Source organism: Carcharodon carcharias, chromosome 12, assembly GCF_017639515.1.
Source record: "Carcharodon carcharias isolate sCarCar2 chromosome 12, sCarCar2.pri, whole genome shotgun sequence".
Taxonomy (NCBI): Eukaryota; Metazoa; Chordata; class Chondrichthyes; order Lamniformes; family Lamnidae; genus Carcharodon; species Carcharodon carcharias.
In genome coordinates this window covers 36,130,469-36,152,434 of record NC_054478.1, presented here as the reverse complement: position 1 = coordinate 36,152,434, position 21,966 = coordinate 36,130,469, and the positions used below count along the sequence as shown (strand labels likewise).

Sequence of the window (21,966 nt, the reverse complement as noted above, 5' to 3'; positions counted from 1 at the left end):
CTCCCCCAACCCCTACAGACCTTGCCACCCACCCCCCCAACTCCACACCCGCCACCAGCACCTTTAGTTCTTCTCAGAGGTTCCTTCGTCCACTCCACTCGATCAATCCGTGGCCCATGATCTCTCCTTACCTCCTCTCTGCTCCTGGGCTGCAGGCCTTTCTGTCCATCAGCCCACGAGGAAAACGGAAACAAAAGACATCAAGCAGGACCTCTTAAATTCGGCAGGTTGGACTGCAAAAGAGCTCTGTCCCAGTCCCCAAGTTAATATCAGGGCCAATATCTTTTAAACAGACTCACACGAGTATTTTGTCTGCAACTGAGACAGTGTTAGCTTGCTAAAGTTGGCAATCTGCTTGAACGCCGTCGCACATTATAAGTGCGATGTTTGTTAATTCAATACTTACCAAAATAGATTTCGTCTAACACTACAGCTATATTCAAAAACAGAATTACCTGGAAAAACTCAGCAGGTCTGGCAGCATCGGCGGAGAAGAAATGAGTTGACGTTTCGAGTCCTCATGACCCTTTGAAAAGGGTCGAAGGGTCATGAGGACTCGAAACGTCAACTCTTTTCTTCTCCGCCGATGCTGCCAGACCTGCTGAGTTTTTCCAGGTAATTCTGTTTGTGTTTTGGGTTTCCAGCATCCGCAGTTTTTTTTATTTACTACAGCTATATTGTTACTTGTACCTAACATTGTTGCAAAGTAATTATATCTGAATTACAAGGAGAGGAGAAAATAGGAGAGGAGATTTTAAGTAAGAATATAAGATTTCAAATTCCTTTTTCAGTTTACAGGTGACAGCATAATTTCAGTCCCATCCACTTGCAGGTATCATACAAATCCCTAACACAACATTTCAGCAATGAAATGTATACAAATCATTTTTTTTTGTAATTGTTACTCTGAGTTTTCAGTGAAAGTTTCTTCCTGTTTACATAGGCTGGAAGGTTGCTAAGCAAAGGACACCAACTTAAGATAATTGTCAAAAAAGTCAGGGCATCCATTAAAGCTAGCCAAGCCTACCATCTGCCACTCCTGGATGAGCTGGCTGTTCACTAGGCCGTGTTCCTACTGGGAATAAGAATCAATCCATTATCGCTGACTGGGTTTTGTGCTCGATTCCTCTAGCTATACATCCCAAAATCCATTGAGTCATCTTTACTGCTGCCACACTGCACTACTGGATCCACTGAGTTCTCCCCCAATACCTCCACCGCCCTCTGCTGTGATGTGCCCTATAGAGTGGAGCTGTTTAAATTATAGACCTTTCTTTATTTCTCTTCCCCAGTGGTGTTCCCTTGCATTTTTACACATTAAATGTGATTTTTTACTCATCAGCCACCTTCCCAACCTAGTCAGATCATTAATTCACAAATCAAAGCAATCGCCTTCTACTTCACTTCTGCCTGCAGTTTTAATTATCCAAGAGTTTTAAAACCTTCAGACAGGTGTAACTTCCCTACTTGCAGGGAATTACACATTTTCAAGCCCACCAAATAATAAAACCACAAGTTACATGTAACATTTGGGTGAGCTTTTGACAACATCTCAAACAGAGTTCCTGTTGTTAAGCATTCAACTTGGGGGTCATGCCAATTGAATTGTTGGCTTTATCTACAATGTTGTTGAGTGTCCCCATGGACAATATTGTGAATAAATGGCTCCCAAACTTCTAAGATATCCATTATTATTGGCTGCTGACTTAACCCATTGAAGATTGATTGGTGCACCTCGAGCATCATGGAATGGAGAAACCAATGAAAATGTGTTTGATCGATGTGGCAAAGAATGAGAGGATGGTGCTTCAGGTCCATAATTCCCTAAAATTTTCATCTGTTCCTAGAGGATCTAAAATGCATCAAGTATAAACCAAGTCCAGGGCTCCTTTGACTTGGGAATGGTGAGAACGAAAATTGCAATGATTAAAATTTTGCCAACTGACAGAATAGATGATCACTCAAACATTGATCAGCTCATTTCCCAGCTCATCAGGAGGAAAACTTGGAGACATGCACTTCATGGACTCCAAATTTCTCCTTTCATAATTTGACAGTCATTAAATACAATCCTGTCTGTATGGTTTGCATGATGATGCACACAATCTCATGCTAAATTACGCTCTGAAATGAGAGAGAGAACACAAGGAAGCATACAGCATAGAAAGAGGCCATTCAACCCTTTGCACCTGTGCTGGCTCTGAAAGAGTCAGTCCTATTCCCCTACTCTTCCTCCTTCCTTTTCAAGTATTTATTCAGTTCTCCACTGAAGTTTGCTGTTCATGCTGTTTCCAATGCTCTTTCAGGTAATGCATTCCAGATCATAACAACTTGCCACATAAAATAATTTTTCCACATTACCCCTTATTAGCATGCCACTTCCCAACTTCCTGAACAAGGTGGTCAGAGAGGCAGACAATGTGGTGAGATTTAATAGAGAGTGATACTTGAGAGGGTGCCAAATAACTAATTTTATGTCCCTATTTATTAGGTAGAGTGAAATCATTTTTGAAAATGATCGCAAATGGGAGGCTAAAATAACAGCACCTACAAAAAATTATGTCCTTGTACAAAGAAAAAGTAATACATTCATTGCTAGTTTTCAATGCTGTGTACTGTTACCCTGAGGTAGGATGTTTGGCTTAAATATGTAGTTTTCATAATATTTGGAAACATTCCAATAACTTTTCTTGTGTAAACTTTCCAAAAAGGGTTGTACGGAGAGGTTTGTCTCTAGTCCTGAAGAGGTAATGGATGTCATTGATGAAGGAAAGGCTAACCGCCATGTAGCTGTCACCAGTAAGTAATTGGCTATTGTCACATCCTGTAACCTTTACTTGGGTTTGGGGGCTTTGATATAATCTATTGAAGTTGAAACTGTAACATTGAAAGTTTTAAAAGTTCTTTGCTATTCCTTGGTTCTTATACAACATGTTCTGCTGCGACTGATTTTCTTCATCATATAACGGATAAACCTTGCTTCTGAAAGGATGAAGGATAAATATTTCTGAAACATCTTTCTTTAACCAATTTTCTCCATGAACTGTAGTTAAATTTGTATGTCAAGATATGTAACTAATTTGTAGTTTATTTTATTTATTATCTGCTCGCAGTCTATTCTTCTCTCCCTCTGTAAATCTACCAGGACATTTTGCCTGTAAAAGGCATAATATGAATTTAATATAAACCCAGGTTGACATTATGTTAACACAAGCTTTTTGTGAAAAAAAGCACACTTCTTGATGACAGTTAGTCAAGCTACCAATGAGCCAATATTAATGTTGCTTCCTCATAGACTGTAAATAGCAAGCAATTCATTTGACTCACACTGATTGTCTAGGGAAGTCTTTGGTCCTGTTTCTGGTTGTGAACAGTGATAGATAAAGCACAGAACAGAAAATTTCTTGAAATAGAATTCTAAGCAGTCAGGGTAAAAATATTGACAGAATGTTGGAGTGCAGGAGAAAATAATCAGCAATTATCTTTTTTAAGTCAAGTAAGATCATCCACTGATCTGTAGACATGAGGTGAATTCTTTGCTTTGTGTACTACATGAAGATAGGTTGTGCTGATTGGACCCACTTAATTCAATCATAATCGTTATTCTGTATGTTCACCATACTGTGAAATAAAATATCTTATCAATTAGTGTCAGGCCTTATCTCACCAAATGTTTGGTCTATCTGCCTTCAGAATGAGTGAATGAGCATACATGAAAGCACACAAATTTTGGACATGAGGAAATATCATTGTGCAAGTAGGTTTGAGGCAGTATGAGTCAACTCCTAATAAAATTAAAATGCTCAGACTACTTTCTGAGCTGAGTTTTCAAAATCATGGCCCCTGAGGTCATCTCAGGATCCCAATGCTTCCCAGGCAGCCTGAAACTTTCAAGAGGCCAGCCGGGGTAAACCTGCTCGTCGCTAATTAACAACCCATTCAGTTCCTTTAGGCGCTTGGCAAGGGGCCTGACCAGTTGGTTATGCAATTTTTAATGTTTCTTTCAGGGAGCCTGCACAGGCTGGCGCGAGTTAGTGCCCAGCTGTCAACTTCATAGCGGCAACATCAGAATGTTTATTTGCATTTTTGGAAAATTTAAATCAAGTTCAGTGGGCCAACTGGCACCAGGCCCAGTGCTGTACTTTAACTTTGTTTGAATGGCCATTAGGCTCCAGCACTTGTAAGGAGCTGCGTGCTTTATCTGGAAAAGCAGCGGCATGCCCCAATCTGGTTGCCACCTGCCTTTGCTGCTTGTGCCAGGCAGGCAGCTCCCACCTCCTGGTGGTGCACAGCATCATTAATTGGGCGCCAAGCTCACTTCTGGCCCAGTTATGTTATTTATATTTAAAAATAGCATTACATGAGTGATGTAGTTGAGGTGCAGGGTCAGGACTCCAAATTCATCCCAGTGTCAGGTTTTTGATCTCACTTTGAAAATGTGGTCCGATTGGTATGTACTGTAGTAGTAGGGTCTGGTGCATCCAGGATTAATGTGGGACTGAGTACAGTAACACCCACACAGTGATGTAAGAATGCACATGACCCAGGGCCAGGGTCAGGCTAGAAATGGACAGTGATATGTAAAAAAAAAAGGATGGAGTCGGCTCTGATTCGTAGAGGTGTTGCCATGGAGAATGCACCAGTGATGGTGACTGACAGTTAACTTTCAAGCATTGTTTGAAATTTAAACCAGGCAGCTTGACCCTGATTAGTCAAGGCATTGTCAGTTGGGTTTGCAGAGTGGTACATTTGCATGTACTGCAAGCTACATATATTAATGCACAGGGCCCTGACTTTTGCAGACAGAAGGAACATGTACATACACTGTGCCTGTTTCAGCTAAACAAAATAAGTGACAGCCATTCTTTGGCTCATTCCTCAGGGCAATGCTTGACCAATCAGGATCAAGCTGCCAGGTTTAAATTTCTCCATGGCAATGCTTTTACCAATCAGAGTCCAGTTGCCAACCAATCAGCATTATCTTCTCATATAGTATAAATTGTTGTTTCTCTCCTTATATTGGTGTTCTTGCAAAGTGTCCTGATGAGTGCAAGGTGAAAAGCTTCAACGTGTCTCTTTTTTCAGCAATACTGAAGCAGATATGTTCAAAGCTGAGACCGTAAACTACATGATATTGATGCATTTTAAATATATGCATTTTATATTTCTGATTCACTTGATTGTCTTAGATTTGTGGGTTTTTCATCCCTATCTTTGTTACCCCTATAATTGACTACTCTAATCCTGGCACTCCTGGCTGGCTTTCCATACTCTACCCTCCCAAAAACTTGAATTCATCCAAAATTCACTGCCTATGTCCTAACACGCACCAAGTCCTGCTCGCCCATCACACCTGTGCTCACTAACCCATGCTGACGCTCAGCTAAACACACCTTGATTTCAAATATCTCTTCCTTCTCTTCAAATTCCCCCCCTGGCCTCTCCCCTGTCTATGCCTGTAATCTCCTCCAGCATCATAACCCTCAGGTATTTTTGCTCCTCTAATTCCGGTGCCTTGAATACCCCCAATTTGAATCACTCCACTATTGATATCTGTGCCTTCAGCTGCCTAGGCCTAAGCTCTGGAATTTCTTCCCTAAACCCCTCTACTTCTCCACCTTGCTTTCCTCCCTTAAGACACTCCTTAAAACCTGCTTCTTTGACCAAGCTTTTGGCCATATGTCCTAGGTGTGGCTTGGTGCCATTTTTCATTTTATAATGCCTCTGCGAATCACCTTGGGGTGTTTGTTATGTCAAAGGTGCTGTATTAATATAAAGTTGCTGTTGTTAGAAATTTGGAAAAGACTCTATTCATTCTGTTGCTTGATTGGATAAATTATAAATCAGAAAATCCAAGACCTGTTAACGTCAGTAGCTTTGAGATATGCATGAATTCATGGGAATGTGGTTTTATATGCATTCCTCCCACTTCCAAGGGCTCCATACATTCGTATAGCTCAGACACCTCAGCTATAACGCATGCCTTGGCGTGATAATGAATTATTACTCAAAGAAAAAGGTTTTGCACTGATGTTCCCAAAACAGCTGCTCGCAGAAAAATCTTCCAAGTAATCCAGCATACTTGTCTTAATGCCAAATTCTCAACTGGTAAAAGAAAAACACACATTGTTGAGCAACATTAACAGCAACTAAGAGGAGGGTGGATTGCTTCTCTTGTTTTAGACGGTTACTGCTGGATGCAAGCATGGGTTACTCCTTAATTTGTAAGCAAAGAAGCACTATTCATGGAAAACAGAATTTGGCAATGTCTCTTCTATCGGGCCACCATCTTCCTCAGGCCAGCGTCAGGCTGAGTTCTCAACCAGCTTGTGTGTATCAAGAATGCAGTTTTTTTCAGGCTCACGTCAAGAAAAACCTTGATTGAAAATTTAAACAATTGCACCTTATCTTCCGCAAGCTTCTGTGTTGTTACTGGTGCCCCAAATTTTGTTCTTCAGCTTCAAAGGGGGCAATCACTAAAGCACTTGAAGTGAAATATAAGGTTGATATGTATTCCTTGCCATTTGGTCCCACCTCGGTGGGTGCATGGCGATGTTGCTGATTTAGTGATGCTAACTGGCACTTATTAGAATCTTACAGCATAGAAGGAGGCCATTTGAACCATATTGTTTCTGCAGGCTCTTTGAAAGAGTTGTTCACTCCCCTGCTCTTTCCCCATAGCCCTGCAATTTTCTGCCCTTCAATATTTATTCAATTAACTTTTGAATCTCACTTGTGAGCATTTAAACAAGTGGATAAAGGCAAAATATTGTGGATGCTGGAAATCTGAAACAAAAACAAAAAGTGTGGAAAAACTCAGCAGGTCTGACAGCATCTGTGGAAAGAAAGACAGGGTTAATGTTTCAAGTCTGTATGACTTTAAAAGAGTCATACGGACTCGAAACGTTAACTTTACCTTTCTCTCCACAGATGCTGTCAGACCTGCTGAATTTTTCCAGCATTGTTGTTGTTGTTATTTAAACAAGTAAACTGTTGACTCTTCCAATTAACTTGCTTTTTGTCCATACAGACATGAATGAACACAGTTCTCGAAGCCACAGCATCTTCCTCATCAACATTAAACAGGAGAATGTGGAAACAGAGAAGAAACTCAGTGGCAAACTGTACCTTGTAGATTTAGCTGGCAGTGAGAAGGTGAACATACCTGTTTTGGATGTTTAATCATGGTGCAGTAATTCTGGTTTAACTACTAACCATAAAGAGAAATCAAAGCTGCATAATACCCTGTTCCATATAGTGAATGGGAATTACTAGCACCCTGTAAGATGCACTCAAAAATGCTTTTGTCTTTGATGGAAAATGATTAGTCTAAAATTAAAATTGTAGGATGCCAAACAGAAATGTAAACAACCATTCTTGCCTGTGTCCATGGAGCCATTACTGTCTGACTTGATAAAACATCTGATTCATTTTGTGATTTCTTTACTATAAGGATATCACAATGGATAAAAAAAAAAACTTTTTTTGGGGAACATTTAAATTTTCAGTGATGACATGTCACTTTTTACCAAAAGCAATTGTGAGTCATGTAGCTTTAAAACTTTGGTTTTACTTCCCTTATCATCTACTGAGTGATCTCCACTGTGGAAAAAGCTAGTTTTTACAGAAGCATTTTTTTCCCCCACAATCATTCTGCGTTATTGTGCCATCATGAGCTGCTTCATTGATGACCTTCCTTCCCTCATAAGGTCAAGAAGTGGGGATGTTCGCTGCTGTTTGCACAATATTCAGCACCATTCACAATTCCTCAGATATTGAAGCTGTTAATGTCCAAATGACCTGGACAATATCCAGGCTTGGGTTGACAAGTGGCAAGTAACATTTGTGCCATGCAAGTGCCAGGCAATGACCATCTCCAACAAGAGTGAACCTAACCATCACCTCTTGACATTCAATGGCTTTATCATCGCTGAATCCACGATCAACATCTTGGGGGTTACCATTGACCAGAAACTGAACTGAACTAACCGCATAAATGCTGTGGCTGCAACAGCAGGTCAGAGGCTAGGAATCCTGCGGCAAGTAACTCATCCCCAGACTCCCCAAAGCCTGTCCATCATATACAAGGCACAAGTCAGGAGAGTGATGGAATACTCTCTACTTGCTTGGATGAGTGCAGCTCCAGCAACACTGAAGAAACTTGACACCATCCAGGACAAAGCTGCCTGCTTAATTGGCACCCCTTCCACAAACTTTCACTCCCTCCACCACCGATGAACAGTGGCAGCAGTGTAGATCATCTACAAGATGCACTGCAGGAACTCACCAAGTCCCCTCTTGTAGCACCTTCCAAACCAACAACCACTACCATTTAGAAGAACAAGAGCAGCAAATACATGAGAACACTGCCAGCTGTAAGTTCTCCTCTAAGCCACTCGCCATCCTGACTTGGAAATGTATTACTGTTCCTTCACTGTCACTGGGTCAAAACCCTGGAACTCCCTCCCTAACAGCACTGTGGGTGTACCTAAACCACATGGACTGCAGCTGTTCAAGAAGGCAGCTCACCACCACCTTCTCAAGGGCAATTAGGGATGAGCAATAAATGCTGGCCCAGCCAGTGAACCCGCATCCCGTAAATGAACTAAAAAAAATTCAGATGACCTTGTACTCGGTAGTTTTCCTTTGTGAAAGTCCTGGGATTGTTTCAAATTGGACTCAAAACAATTCAAACTTCAATTTATCTACATTCAGCCACGTCAAAGCTCAATTAGACTTCCATCGGTTACTTTGATTTATTCAAACCATTTTCATTCCCAATGATGTGAATTGCCTTATTACCAGCCACTTTGTATAAGGGAAAAGCTGTATTGGATAGCTGGAAAGGGTTAACAAAAATAAACTAAATATCTTTTGAGTTGAAAAATAATGTTGAGGTTCATCTTGACTAGCCTCAATCCAATTACTTTGATATTTACATGCAGGAAAGATGTAAGCTAGTTAGTTAGAACATCTTCAAGCCAAGCTGTCTGTTTGTATCTGCTCACTCTAGGTCAGCAAGACTGGAGCTGAAGGAGCTGTCCTTGATGAAGCTAAAAATATCAATAAGTCCCTTTCTGCTCTGGGGAATGTGATTTCTGCTCTGGCTGAGGGAACAGTGAGTCTTCTCAAAATAATATAATTCGCAGGATCTCCTGTTTGCCTTGTATTTACACTGTGATTTTACCGCAAGCTAATAGTCAATCATATCATATTTGAATGATGCCATCTAATTAGTGAGGAAGGATTAATGCCACAATGATGTGAAGGGTTACTGAACCAAATCTCAGGCAGAACTGTTTAATCACACAAGTTTAATGGGATACGCATAAACCTGTACAACGTTTCAACCTTGTAGTTGAACAATGTGATTATCATTGAAAACATTAGTTAATATATTATCATATATTATAATTATCAAAATAGTGCTATAAACTGGGTGGCCATTTGATTAAGAAACTGGCCAATTGGATGATTGTAACTGGTTTAAGGATCGAGCTTTTAACAAACCATAAAATATAGGAATAATTTTTGCACAATTGCACATCTGCCATAAAACATTGTAGATGTCAGTGAGTTCAACGACAAAGCTGTAACCCTCATAACTGCCCTGTGCTTGTTGCTATGAAGTTATGCCTCCTATGTGTTTCTTGCCTTTACATTTGCCGAGGAGATGACCCAAGGCTGTTGTATGTTTGCCTGTAAATGGTCTATTCTTCAGTTATCTGCATAACTAGAAAAGATTTTCTAGGCAAGGCTGATTTCAGAGAAGCCTGTATTAGACAGGGCACAGTATGCTATTTGAAGGGATTCTAGACTTAAATGGGGTTTTAATAGGTTTCATAGATTTATGTTACAATATAAATAAAATAGGAATGGTATGAAAATGAAAGCTAACTTTGTGTAAGCCAATAACACCAACAACTGAAATCCTAAGAGGTGCTTTCTTTGCCTGATGTAGTGGTTGAGCCATCTGCAGTAGCGTTAAAGAAGGACTGTGTTTCAAAAAAAATATTACAATGAAGAATAGCTTCTAACTGTGTCTTTATTTATCTCATTTAATTTTCATGTGCACTTTATTTGCAACAAAAGTACACAAAGTAATCATTGCTACAGATTCAGTAATCCTGTTATTGTGTAAACCATATTTTGGAGGGATCTTTTTGCCTTCGCTGATAAATTTGAGCCTAGTTCTTTTATTCATTTCTTTGTACAAGTAGAACGCTTTTCACTGTCCAATTGAAGGTGAATTGAATAGTGCTGATTTGTTGTCATTCAAAAGATGCTCTTCAATCCCTGTTCCCTCTTCTAGTCTCCTCAGAAGGTGCATATTGGGCATAATTTCAGCAACAAGCATGTCAGATAATCAAAGTTATTATGTCACAGAGGAACAAAGTACTGTGGATGCTGGAAATCTGAAATAGTAACAGAAAATGCTGGAAATATTCAGCAGGTCAGACTGCATTTGTGGAGAAAGAAACAGAGTTAATGTTTCAGGTCAGTGACCTTTCATTATAACTTCCGATGAGAGGTCACAGACCTGAAATGTGATACATCTGTTAGAAAGATTGGTTGGATGTTATTTATAGGCATTTGCAGACTTCAATTTGTAAACATGTTTCCAGAGCTCAGTATTGTTGGTCTCAGGAGGTGGTGTAGTGGTATCGTCTTTGGACTGGTAATCCAGAGACCCAGGGTAATACTTTGGGGACCTGGGTTCAAATTCCACCGTGGCAGATGGTGGAATTTGAATTTAAATGAAAAAATTCTGGAATTAAAAGCCTAAAAAGCCTAATGATGACCATGGCCAGGATTTTCCCCTCGAAGATTTGGGTCCGCTCGCCAAGGGGAAAATGACGCGGGATGACATCAGGAGGAATCCCGGGCCATTTAAATCTTAAGGAAGGCGGGCAGACATCAGCTGTCTGCCGGCTGACCTGTCAATGGCCAATTAAGGCCATTGATAGGCTCATTAAGATAGTTAAATGCCTTGCTCGGCCAATCTTAAGGCTGGCAGGCAGGCCAGGAGCTCCAGTGGCCTGTAGATTATTAATGAAACTTCATCCACTGGCAGGATGAAGTTTCATTACCATTTTGTAAAAATTTAATACATTTTATGAGTTTGTTATCAACATGTCCCACCTCGTGTGACATTGTCACATGAGGGGGACATGTTAATAATTTTAAAATGTCTCTATTTTTTGACTTTACTTACCTTTCACTGAACTCCCTGAGACAGGACTTTGCCTCAGGGAGCAGTATGCTCTTTCGTGTGCATGCACATAGCGCTTCCTGTCGGGCAGGCCGCTGATCGGGCCTTAATTCGCCCACCCACTCAAAATGGCGGTGGGCCCCGTTTCGGCGGCAGAGTTCAGCTGCCCACCTGCCAGCCAAGGGCTAAATTCTGCCCCATGAAATCATTGCCAATTGTTGTAAAAACCCATCTGGATCACTCATGTCCTTTAGGGAATCTGCCGTCCTGGTCTGGCCTACATGTGACTCCAGACTCACAGCAATGTGGCTGACTCTTAAGTGACCTCTAAACCAAGGGCAATTAGGGATGGGCAATAAATGCTGGCCTAGCCAGCGACACCCACATCCCAAGAACGAATATAAAAAAAAGGCCAGTTACTTGATAGGAATGAGATCTTGGATTGGCCTCTGAACCATTTGGTCAGGTTTGTCCAGAGAGTAGCTGAGTCAAACAGATCAGAAAAGTCCCAAGTTCTGATGAAAGCTCGTCGACCAGAAACGTTGGGCTGGATTTTACGTTTGCCAGTCTTGATGGCTGCCGTCCCACGCATGTGAAAAATCTGGCGCAACCTCAACACACTGGTTTCCCATAATACGATAGGTAGGTGGTTGCCGAATTGGCAACCCACTTGCCATTTAAAAAAAAATCATTAACTGGCAATTGAGCCTTTTAATGAGCCAGTTGACCCAAATATTACATTGTCCGCGGCATAATGCGCTTGCCCTGAGCAAGCGGGTGGGAATGGGGAGCCCACTTTTTTTACTATGTGAGGCGGAAGGGTAGGAGGTGATGCACGCTTTGGTGGGTGCCCTGTGCATATTCGGGGGCATGCCCCTAAAATGATAATCCCACCCCAGCCTTTGTGGTTGCCCACCTGGCCTGCATATCCCGCGCACCCTCCCCTCCCTCCCTAGGATGCCTGATCCCACCCTGCCCAAAAACCCAGGACTTACCTGAGTCCAGGATCCATTGCTCTCTTCATCGTGGGGCTGCTTGTAGCCAATCAGATTGGCCAGCAGCTCTTGATGGTGGGTCTTCGTCCCATTGAGAGGCAGAAGTCCCACTCTCTGCTTGCTTAGACTGCCTGCAGCGCATTATTGCTGTGGAGTGGCATTTTTTAAAGTTGGTAGGTTTGCCCCTCAGTAAACTGCAGCCCGTGAACTCTGTTCCACTCCACAAGTGCTGCCTGGTTTGCTGCGTGTTTGCTATTTCTGATTTCCAGCATCTGTAGTATTTTGCTTTTGGAAAGTCCTGAGTTGGATTTTAAGTTTACGCTGTTAGCTGATCCAAATCACGGTGCGGTACCTAGAGTTGGCCTCGAGTTCCTGGGTTAGAGAGTGGAAAGTTGCCCAGATTATCTTTTTGCTGTTTGCCATCTGCTGAACGTCCATATGTGGTGGTTTGGTGAGGAGGGGATCGGGCGATGATGCCCCCCTGTGGTGAGTCGTTTGTTGCCGCTTGCAACTGAGGCTCACACTTGGATAATGACTGCTCGGAAAATGTACTGCGGGGCATCCCTTTGCTGATGAAATCAACCCCAGAAAGGTGTCAAAATCATCAGGAGAGCAGGGGAAGAAGATTTGGAAGAAGGGAGTAAGTGAATGACTTAAGATGTAAAAGTGCCTGATTGTTGGAAAATATTGAAATCAGGAACAAAAATTGCAGTTAAACAACATCTGGAAAATATATTAAAAGAAGTGAATGCTAAATGGATACATGGAATATAATTTTGTGTCTCTTCCCCTATTTCCAACCTAGCCTGCAAATCCCCTGTCCCACTCCAAGTCACATAATATTTCTCCGCGTACAATTGTGTAAACGAATGGCTTGACAAACTTACGAAGGATTGGAACCTTTCTAACTTCCTCTATTTTCTCTTTCCCAAAGAAAAATTTTAGACTTCAGCATTTAGCAGAAAATTTAATGAAAGCCCACAAAGTGACATATTTGGGACATTAAAAATATTCTTTTAACTCCACAAGATCAAAATTGTACTGGCGGCCAATTAGCAATGATAACAAGTTAAGATGTTGCAATTTTAACTCAGTTGCCTTACATGTTACCTACTGCAGAAGGTGAAAATTTTGCAGGGCTATGCGGAAAGTGCAGAGGAGTGAGATTAATTGGATCAATCTTTCAAAGACCCAGCACAGACATAATGGGCCAACAACCTTTTCATTCTGTGCTTTTCATTCTGTGATTCTATGAATATATTTTCTTCATTTGCAGAAAACACATGTTCCATATCGCGACAGTAAAATGACCCGAATTCTACAGGATTCCCTGGGTGGGAATTGCCGCACTACCATAATTATCTGTTGCTCACCCTCCAGTTTTAATGATGCTGAATCAAAAACCACCCTTATGTTTGGCCAGAGGTAGGAGTCTCATCTAAACTGGCTTATGGTACTTTTAAGTAAGTTCACAAGAGAGTGACAATTAATTAAGAGTGACCCTGGGGTCATATATGAAGTATGTCTTTACCAAATTGCCAGCAATTTGGTTAACGATAGTTTTACCAGCTCTTTTGTGAATTAAAAGGTTTATTTAAAAATAATAAACTGTATAGCGATTCCATTTGACTTGTGGGTTTTTGAGCCAAGAGTTTAATTGGATAAGCATTTGGAGTTCACAGCCACATTTATTTATTAGGAATGCAAATGAATAGATTTTTGGTGTGAATATTGACTATGCAAATGTTTCTAATCAATTTCAAAGGTCTTATCAGCAAAGTTGATCAAATACTCAGATCAGTCTTGAGGGTATTTGACCATAAATTAAAGGAAATTATTCTGACTTTACACAGATCAGCGCATGATCATATTTAAAATATTATCTGCAATTACAGTTATCCTAGCTTCAAAAGCAACAGTGTATTTGAGAAAACAGTTACAAGAATAATTTCAATACTTGGAGCTCTTGGTCATCAAGAGGAGCTGAACATATTTTCAGTGTTTAAATTAGATTGAAGAAGCATTATCCAAGCCAAGGACAACCAAATGCATCTGTTAAAGGCAAAATGCTTTGGGAAAATCAAATTGTTTGTTTTGAACAAGAGGCTGATTGGATGGATAAAGGGAATGCAAATTATGTTTGGTGGTCATAGTCTCATACAATATGTCCCCATGCTGCTTGACTCCTTGCTGGAGGGAATTTCTAATATCTGATCAGTAAACATAAATTTCTTTACTCTGCACTCCATCCTTCAGCAATATTGGTCAGCTACCATCTGTCCTGGCTTCCCACCTGCTGTTCACAGCTAATTATAAAGATTATTGATTTTTTTCCATCTTGTTGGCTGGTCAGTAATGCATTGTTAATCTGCAGGTTTTAACAGATCAATTGAAATTCGTAAGATCTTATGTTATATAACCAGCTTCATACAGTTCTGAAATTCCTAAGCTAACATTTGGAGCCGTATTTTCCCCTTTGAGGCTGGAATCGCGAGTTGGACCATTTCTCGACATCACGGTCCCACCTCCTGAATGACTGGGCCTGCCCACCATATTTCCCCTCTCAGAGTCAAGATTGGGCTGGACGTGTCCTCCCAAAGCAGGGCAGAGGTGGGAATGGAGGCGAGTGGATGCCTAAGAGGCCAGGTTAGAAGGCTCGCCTCTGTTCGCTGAGGCATTGTCCCAGCTCTGTAGATGTGTGTGAGGCCCCCTAATCCTCCCCCCTCAGCCCTATGCCCCTTCATAGCCCTCCCCATAATCCCACCATATCTCCCCTTAAACTGGCATGCACCTCCATGCCCCCTATCCTCCCATGACCCTCCATATCCTCACTCACACCTGCAACCCACCATGCCCACTCACCTACCCCCATGCCTACTGACCCACCCCCATACCACTTCAACCCCTTCCAGTGCACACTGATCAGTATCAACTATGTGCAGGATTCTTGCGCCCTATAATAGCATTGTGAAGTCTTTGAGATGCCCATGAAACTGTCAAGATAAACGAAAACTCATTCAAAAACCACTTAAAAAAACGTAATCCTCTTAAGTGGTCATAAAATTGTCAAGGTAAGTAAACTCACAATCCCCTTTACAGCTGAATCCATTAGTAGGATTTGGCGTTCAGTCAACATTCGTAATAGAATTATATTGTACAACTGTAAAAACAAAACCTCCAGAGCGGATGCTATGATTTCCATAGAGACTGATAACATTTAAAAAGAAATTTGAACTTCCAGTAAATAGCTGAAAAGAATGAAGTAGGATTTCATGTTTTGAGATTTTTACTGTAACAAATGACTAAAGACACTATTAACTAAGGACTATTTTTGTCAGTAACTTATACTTTAAACTGAAGAAAGGAACATTATACTTGTGATACATTGCGCACTCCAAGGAATTACTGTCCTTGTAGCAAACAGTGCTCAGTTGCTTCCAATGGGTTTGCACTCCCCTGTTCTGCTGAGCTGTAACTTTGAGAGACTGCCTCCAGGCACTTCCCTTAGTACTTGGGGACTTCCCTAAATCCAGCACTAGCTGTAAAGGCTGTCTCTGTGATTGTTCCCAGTTGGCTATGCAAGGATAAATCTCCAAGGACCCTTAGATGGCAATGGGATGCATTTCTTCGATCAGAGATAATCTCCCTCCTGTTTCTAGCTGTACTAGTTTGCAAAACCAAGCAGCCTCTTCTTGCTGTTGACCACACAAAAAATTGCCAACTGTCTGCGATATTAATTGATTTGTGGGGAAGCCGGTAGCCTGATCTCAAAAGTGGCTTCCTTTGCACTCTTGCTCATAGCAACATGAAACACTAGCCTTGCATCCAGGTAGAAATGCTGGTTAGAGATTCTTGACCCCACCTCACTTTCATCTTAAAAGTAAATGTTTAGAATTGTTTACATCTGTTTACAACTTAATACTTTCAACACCTTTCTGGCACTTTGGGAGACAGAGTTCCCTATGTTAACACTACAGGCTGCTGCCATTGTTTCCAAGTGTATATACCTTACACCTTCTTCCCAGTAAAACAATCTAAGCCTTCCTTCAATCTCTAACAATCAATCCATCCATGATTACTGTGAGATAGACTTCAGAACATGTCACATAACCGCCCTCATTTTACCCTAAATTTGAAAATGTAGTCCCAAAACATAAAAATCTTATAAACCTCAGAATTGTAACACTGAATACATTAAACATTTGGAGTCAGTAAAAGAGCCTTCTGTTCAAGCATAAAATCAAATCCAGTCAGATCTGAATATCAAAACTTTTCAATGCAAAAGAACACTTAATCCATTGGATAATGTACTCTAATGCATCTGAACACTTGCCATTTTCACAGTGCTGGTCAATTTAATGGTCACTTAGCTTTTAAGAGCAAATCCCTATCATTAATCACTGTATTAAAAACATACTTCACTTATCATACAGGATTAAGACATGTGATGTTGTCAACACCAAGCATATGATGTTTGAACTTACCTGTCAAAAGATTGCAGTCTCCAGATTAGGTTGCACCCATTGTTCAAGACACCTTTGAGCTGGTGTGAACCATGTTGCCAACAAGCCAGCCCAGCTCCATGAAAATAGTGGGGGACTTAAATTGCCCAGTCCCACAATGGAGCCAACAAGGTTGGGAGTGCTGCATAAGGGCTCCTGAACCGCCCCCTTTCCAATGCCTCAATATAGCTGGTGGCAGGAATGAGGGCAGGACAATTGCCTATGGGATAAGGATGGGCAACTGCATGCCTCCCTTTCCACCTGCCCCACGCCAGAATTAGAAGATCTACTCCTTGGTTAATTGTTCAATGCCATGTCAGCAATAATTTTAAGGCTTCATGAAGCTGCGATTGAAATGGGTTTAGAAGTTATAGTATTGTACAGCAACCTAGATACTCAATAGTGTTTGTATACTAACTGGGGAAAGGGTGGCAGGGCTGGTCAATTTATAGAGCAATTTCTGTGAAGAATTGTAGATCAGGTGAGTAGTGAAGATGTAAGGATGGTAAAATATCTCCAGTTTCTCTACATGATCTTTGGAATCAAGAAATAATTAAGTAGAACATTCGCTCAGGTGATCTAAGCAGGTAGAAATAGTCTGTGTTGAGGCAGCTGGAATATGCTTTGTTATGGGCATGTGATTGGTGCACACTATAGCCCTTCTTTGGCCATTGTGTCACTGGTTGTTTTCTTGGGAGGGTGGGTGAACTCCACCTCCAAATGTTCAGGGTGGTCACTGTTAGATGGAAGCTGAGGAAGTATTGGACAATTCATCAGGAAGACAGCACATTTGTTTACAGTGAGATTACTTCACATGTACACTGATATAGCCAAAATTGAGATTCTTTTGGCTGTTGCCAAGACGTGCAATGTATAATTTCTCATCAGAATGTACTTCAGTTTGAGAAGAAATTAGTTTCCTTAGTCTATTGATTTGTTTTCATTGAAGCAAGATGACCAATACCTCTACCAGTTCAGTAAATTTCTCTTTATAAATAACTTGCTTCCAATAGAGCCAAGACCATCAAGAATACTGCATCTGTCAACCTGGAGTTGACGGCAGAGGAATGGAAGAAGAAATACGAGAAGGAAAAAGAGAAAAATAAATCCTTAAAAAATGCTCTTCAGCGTCTGGAGATGGAACTAAACAGATGGCGAAATGGTAAAACTCATCAAAGTTAGATTTAATCTGATACTATTAGCCATTAAGTGAAGCTTAATGGATAGGGAATCCGAGAACAAGTGTGGAATTCACTACAGGCTTTACCAAAATCTACATATCTATTGGTGACCAATTTCCTGAAAATTACTGCTTAACATCCCCTTCAGTCCATTCTGTGTCATGCATGGTTTAAAAGCTTTGACCTTTTGTTTAAATAAAACCTCTGTCGAAGGGTCATGAGGACTCGAAACGTCAACTTTTTTCTTCTCCGCCGATGCTGCCAGACCTGCTGAGTTTTTCCAGGTAATTCTGTTTTTGTTTTGGATTTCCAGCATCCGCAGTTTTTTTGTTTTTACCACTTCCATAGAGTTGTTTTCCTAATGGTGCTTAGTTATCATGTTTTATATTGCTTTATATTATATTGAATTCCGTAACAAGAGAACAATTGTGCGCGCAACAATTCAAAATAATGGGAGTCATTTAGTTTTGCCATTAATGACAATTGTTGTCAAATAATCCAGAGAAATTAACACTGGATTTTGATGTCTTTGGTGACTCTTGAATGGGATCTGTTATGTTACCGGTTGCCTCCTGGCTTTGGCAATCCCATGTTATAAATAAGGCCTTAAATCTCCCAGTATAATTCCAAATTCAAGGGGCAGAATTTTGCTGTCGGCGAGCAGGGTGCAGGGCTCGCTCGCCGACGTGTAAAATGACGCGGGATGACATTGGGGGGAACTCCCCGACATCACTGCGCCCCATTTAAATTTTCAGGGAGGCAGGCCCACAGCAAAATCAGCTGCGGGCCCACTGACCTATCAATGGCCAACTGAGGCCATTGACAGGATCATTGAAACAATTAAAGGACCTGCCCGTCCAACTTTAAGGTGGCAAATAGAGGAAACATGAAACCTCATCCATCGGCGAGATGAGGTTTCATGTAGGGATTTAAGCAGTTTAATAAAGTTTCAGTGTAATTTATGAACATGTCCCATCTCATGTGACATTGTCACATGAGGGGGACATGTTAAGGATTTTTTTTTCTATTTTGAATGTTTTTAAAAGTGTCAGTTTTAAAAGGCAGCACTTAGCCTCAGGGAGATGTGTGCTCCTTCGTGCACATGCGTGAAAGAGCGCACTCTCGCTTTTGGGGAATCTCCCCCCACTTTCTGCCCGCACAGGAATCGCATAGCGCTTCCCGCCGGATGTCACGCTGGGCGGGCCTTAATTGGCCTGCCCATGTAAAATGGCGGCGGTGCCCGCCTCCCTGGTGGGGATCATCTCCACGCCCGCTGGAGATTGGGTCAGGCCCGCCCGCCCGGCAGGCAGAAAATTCTGCCCAAAGTTATTATTTTGTTTGCACTGCAGTATAAGATGCATGGCAGCAGCTTGCCACAGTTCTTTCGACAGCACCTTCCAAACCTGCGACCTCTTAACACCTAGAAGGACAAGGGAAGCAGATGCATGGGAACACCATCACCTGCAAGTCCCCCCCCCCCCCCCCCCCCCCCCCAAAACCCTCACTGTACTTACTTGGAGTCACATTGCTGCTCCTTCATTGTCGTTGGTTCAACATCCTAGAACTCTTTCCCTAATAGCACTGTGGGTATACCTACAACACACAGATTGCAGCCATTCAGGAAGATGACTCATCACCACCTATGGGCCTGGGAGGGGGGGAAAGCAGGAAAGTGAAGTCAATGTCACAATCAGATCAATCATGATCTTGTTGAAAGGAGGAACAGGTTTAAGGTGTCAAATGGCCTACTCCTGCTCCTATTTGTTATGTAATGACACCAGGGGAAAGTAGGGATGGGCAATTATTGCTGGTCTTGCCACTCACATCCCATGAATGAATAAAAAATACACTCTTTGGCATCTGAACACTTCCATGGAAGTGAATCTGATGTGCTTCTTGTGAAGGAGCACATAGATGCATTTTAACATTGAAAAGCCCAGAGTCATCCATTTGTTGCTGACACAGCTCCCTCGTGCAGCTTGCTTATATTAAAGCTCCATTGTTCCCATGGATCCAACACAGTTCAATACCTTAATGGCCTTGAATTCTTCAGGCCTTTTATTCCTTGTATAATAAATTTTGATAAACAGAACAACTGGATTGAATGAACTCTGCAGTAAAGAGCTTTTGAATAGTCAATCAAGGTTATTTGAAGCATTCATTTGAAGCTGAAGAATTTTTTCTAAAAGACGAATCACATTTTGTTTTATATTTCCACTGCCTAGAATTTGAATAATCTAAGTATTTAAGTTTCAGGTTAGTATAAGCATATTTTGCATGATCCTATTATTTAATTTGGATTTTTATTGATGAGGTCTTGCCAAACTGTTACCAAAGCAACTATAATTAAATTATTTTTCACGTTTGTCCCACTTTAGTCTATATGCAAAATAAAATGCCACCCCATGGTCTTTGTGAATTGCACCTCAATTTAATTTTCTCACATGAGTAATTCAAATTCCAAAGCAAAGAGTCCCCTCGTAATAATCAATTTTCACGATTTAATTGTAGAAATTAATTGTCTGCTGGGAAATAGTAATGAATTCTTTGGCTGTGTGATGAAATGAGATGCTTATTGGATGAATGGATATGTATTGCGAACTGGCAATGAATCAAAGTCCAGTCCAACTTGTATCAAATATCTAGTCTTTAGGATCAAGTAGGCTCTAAGGTGACATATATGGTGATTTGGGACTAAGAACTAAGTTAACTCTTTGAGGCAGATTGGTAACCCAGTGCAAGAACCAGGCAGGTCTGTCCTTGTCCACGGCATCATTTCTAATTGGCCAGTTTGACTTAACTAATGGGACTTGGAATAGTGGGCCTGTCACTAAGGGCTGGGATCCTTCCTACTCAGCTCTAAATAACTCTGAAAGCCAATTTCCTGATGGACATCCTGCCACCTTTGCATTTGAGTTCACATGAAAAAGACAGTTCCCATAAATGGACTCTCTGATCTGAAATGCGACATTTTAGCAGGAGATCTAGGGAATTGTAAGACACAGGGCTCCTAGTTCCCCTTTTACTGTGATGTTCAACACCTGACATTGCATGTGCTGCGCACTAAATTCTTCTGTCCAATCTGAAAATACCTTGGTTACAACAACAAAAGATAAAGTTGGTTCTCTATTCTGAATTGTCTGGTGGTCTCAATGTAGTTTTACATAATGTGAAAATTGATGTATTTATTCACACTATTTAACTCCTCCCCCAAGCTATACTTTACCCAGTTACATCTAGTAATAAAGTAATCCACGCTATGTGTGGTCAGGGGGAGAGAAAATGTTTATTATATACAGTCTTTTTTATATCTGTTTTTCAACAGGTTAGCAAATATATCTATGCCGAGTGACCTAGTTACTTTTATATACATATACCATGTAGAATATTAAGAATCACAAGTTGTGAATTCGTAAAAGCTACAAATGATCTTTTAAATACTTATTTACTGAAACATTGGTATTCGTATTTAGTTTGAAAAGGATTACAGTTTGTATTTGGAGAATATAATCAATCAGCCCTAAGCAAAGAGCAGAAAACTGCAGATGCTAGAAATCTGAAATAAAAACAGACAATGCTAAAAATACTCAGCAGGTCAGGCAGCATATGTGGAGGGAGAATCAGAGTTTAATGTTTCAGGTTGATGACCTTTCACAGTAACTGGGAAAAGTTAGAGATGTAATAGGTTTTCAGCAAAGAGTGGGTGGGACAAGGATAAACGTAAGGCCTGTGATAGGGTGGAAGACAGGAGAAGTTGAATGATGAAAGTGTTAGTTTTCCAGGGCCAAAGGGAATGGTGATGAGGCTAGAAAAGAAACAAAGGAACAAAATGTGTGTCTAGGGCAGGTGTACTCTCCTGCCTGCAAGCAAAATAAAAGGAAAACCTAAACATTCAAAGAAAATGAAACAGGGCCCTCAACCGTATCTTCCACATTCCCTACAATTCTGCTGTCACCCCTTCCGCTCCCCTCTGGAACCATGATAGGCTTCCTCTTGTCCTCACCTTCCATCCCGCCAGCCTCAGTATTCAGCGGTCATTCACAGCCCAAAAGGAACATGAGAAAAGTAGTTTTGTT

At 41.1% G+C, this 21,966-nt stretch overlaps 1 protein-coding gene across 1 annotated transcript in view; it reads left to right on the top strand.

Annotated features, from left to right (window-relative positions):
• Positions 1–21,966, top strand: part of kif5c (kinesin family member 5C) — a 158,638-nt gene that overhangs the window by 94,321 nt on the left and 42,351 nt on the right. The window contains exons 7-11 of the mRNA XM_041201018.1: positions 2,712–2,799; positions 7,031–7,155; positions 9,014–9,118; positions 13,484–13,632; positions 17,723–17,871. Coding sequence (XP_041056952.1) covers positions 2,712–2,799; positions 7,031–7,155; positions 9,014–9,118; positions 13,484–13,632; positions 17,723–17,871 — 616 coding nt within the window. The remainder of the gene's footprint in view (positions 1–2,711; positions 2,800–7,030; positions 7,156–9,013; positions 9,119–13,483; positions 13,633–17,722; positions 17,872–21,966) is intronic.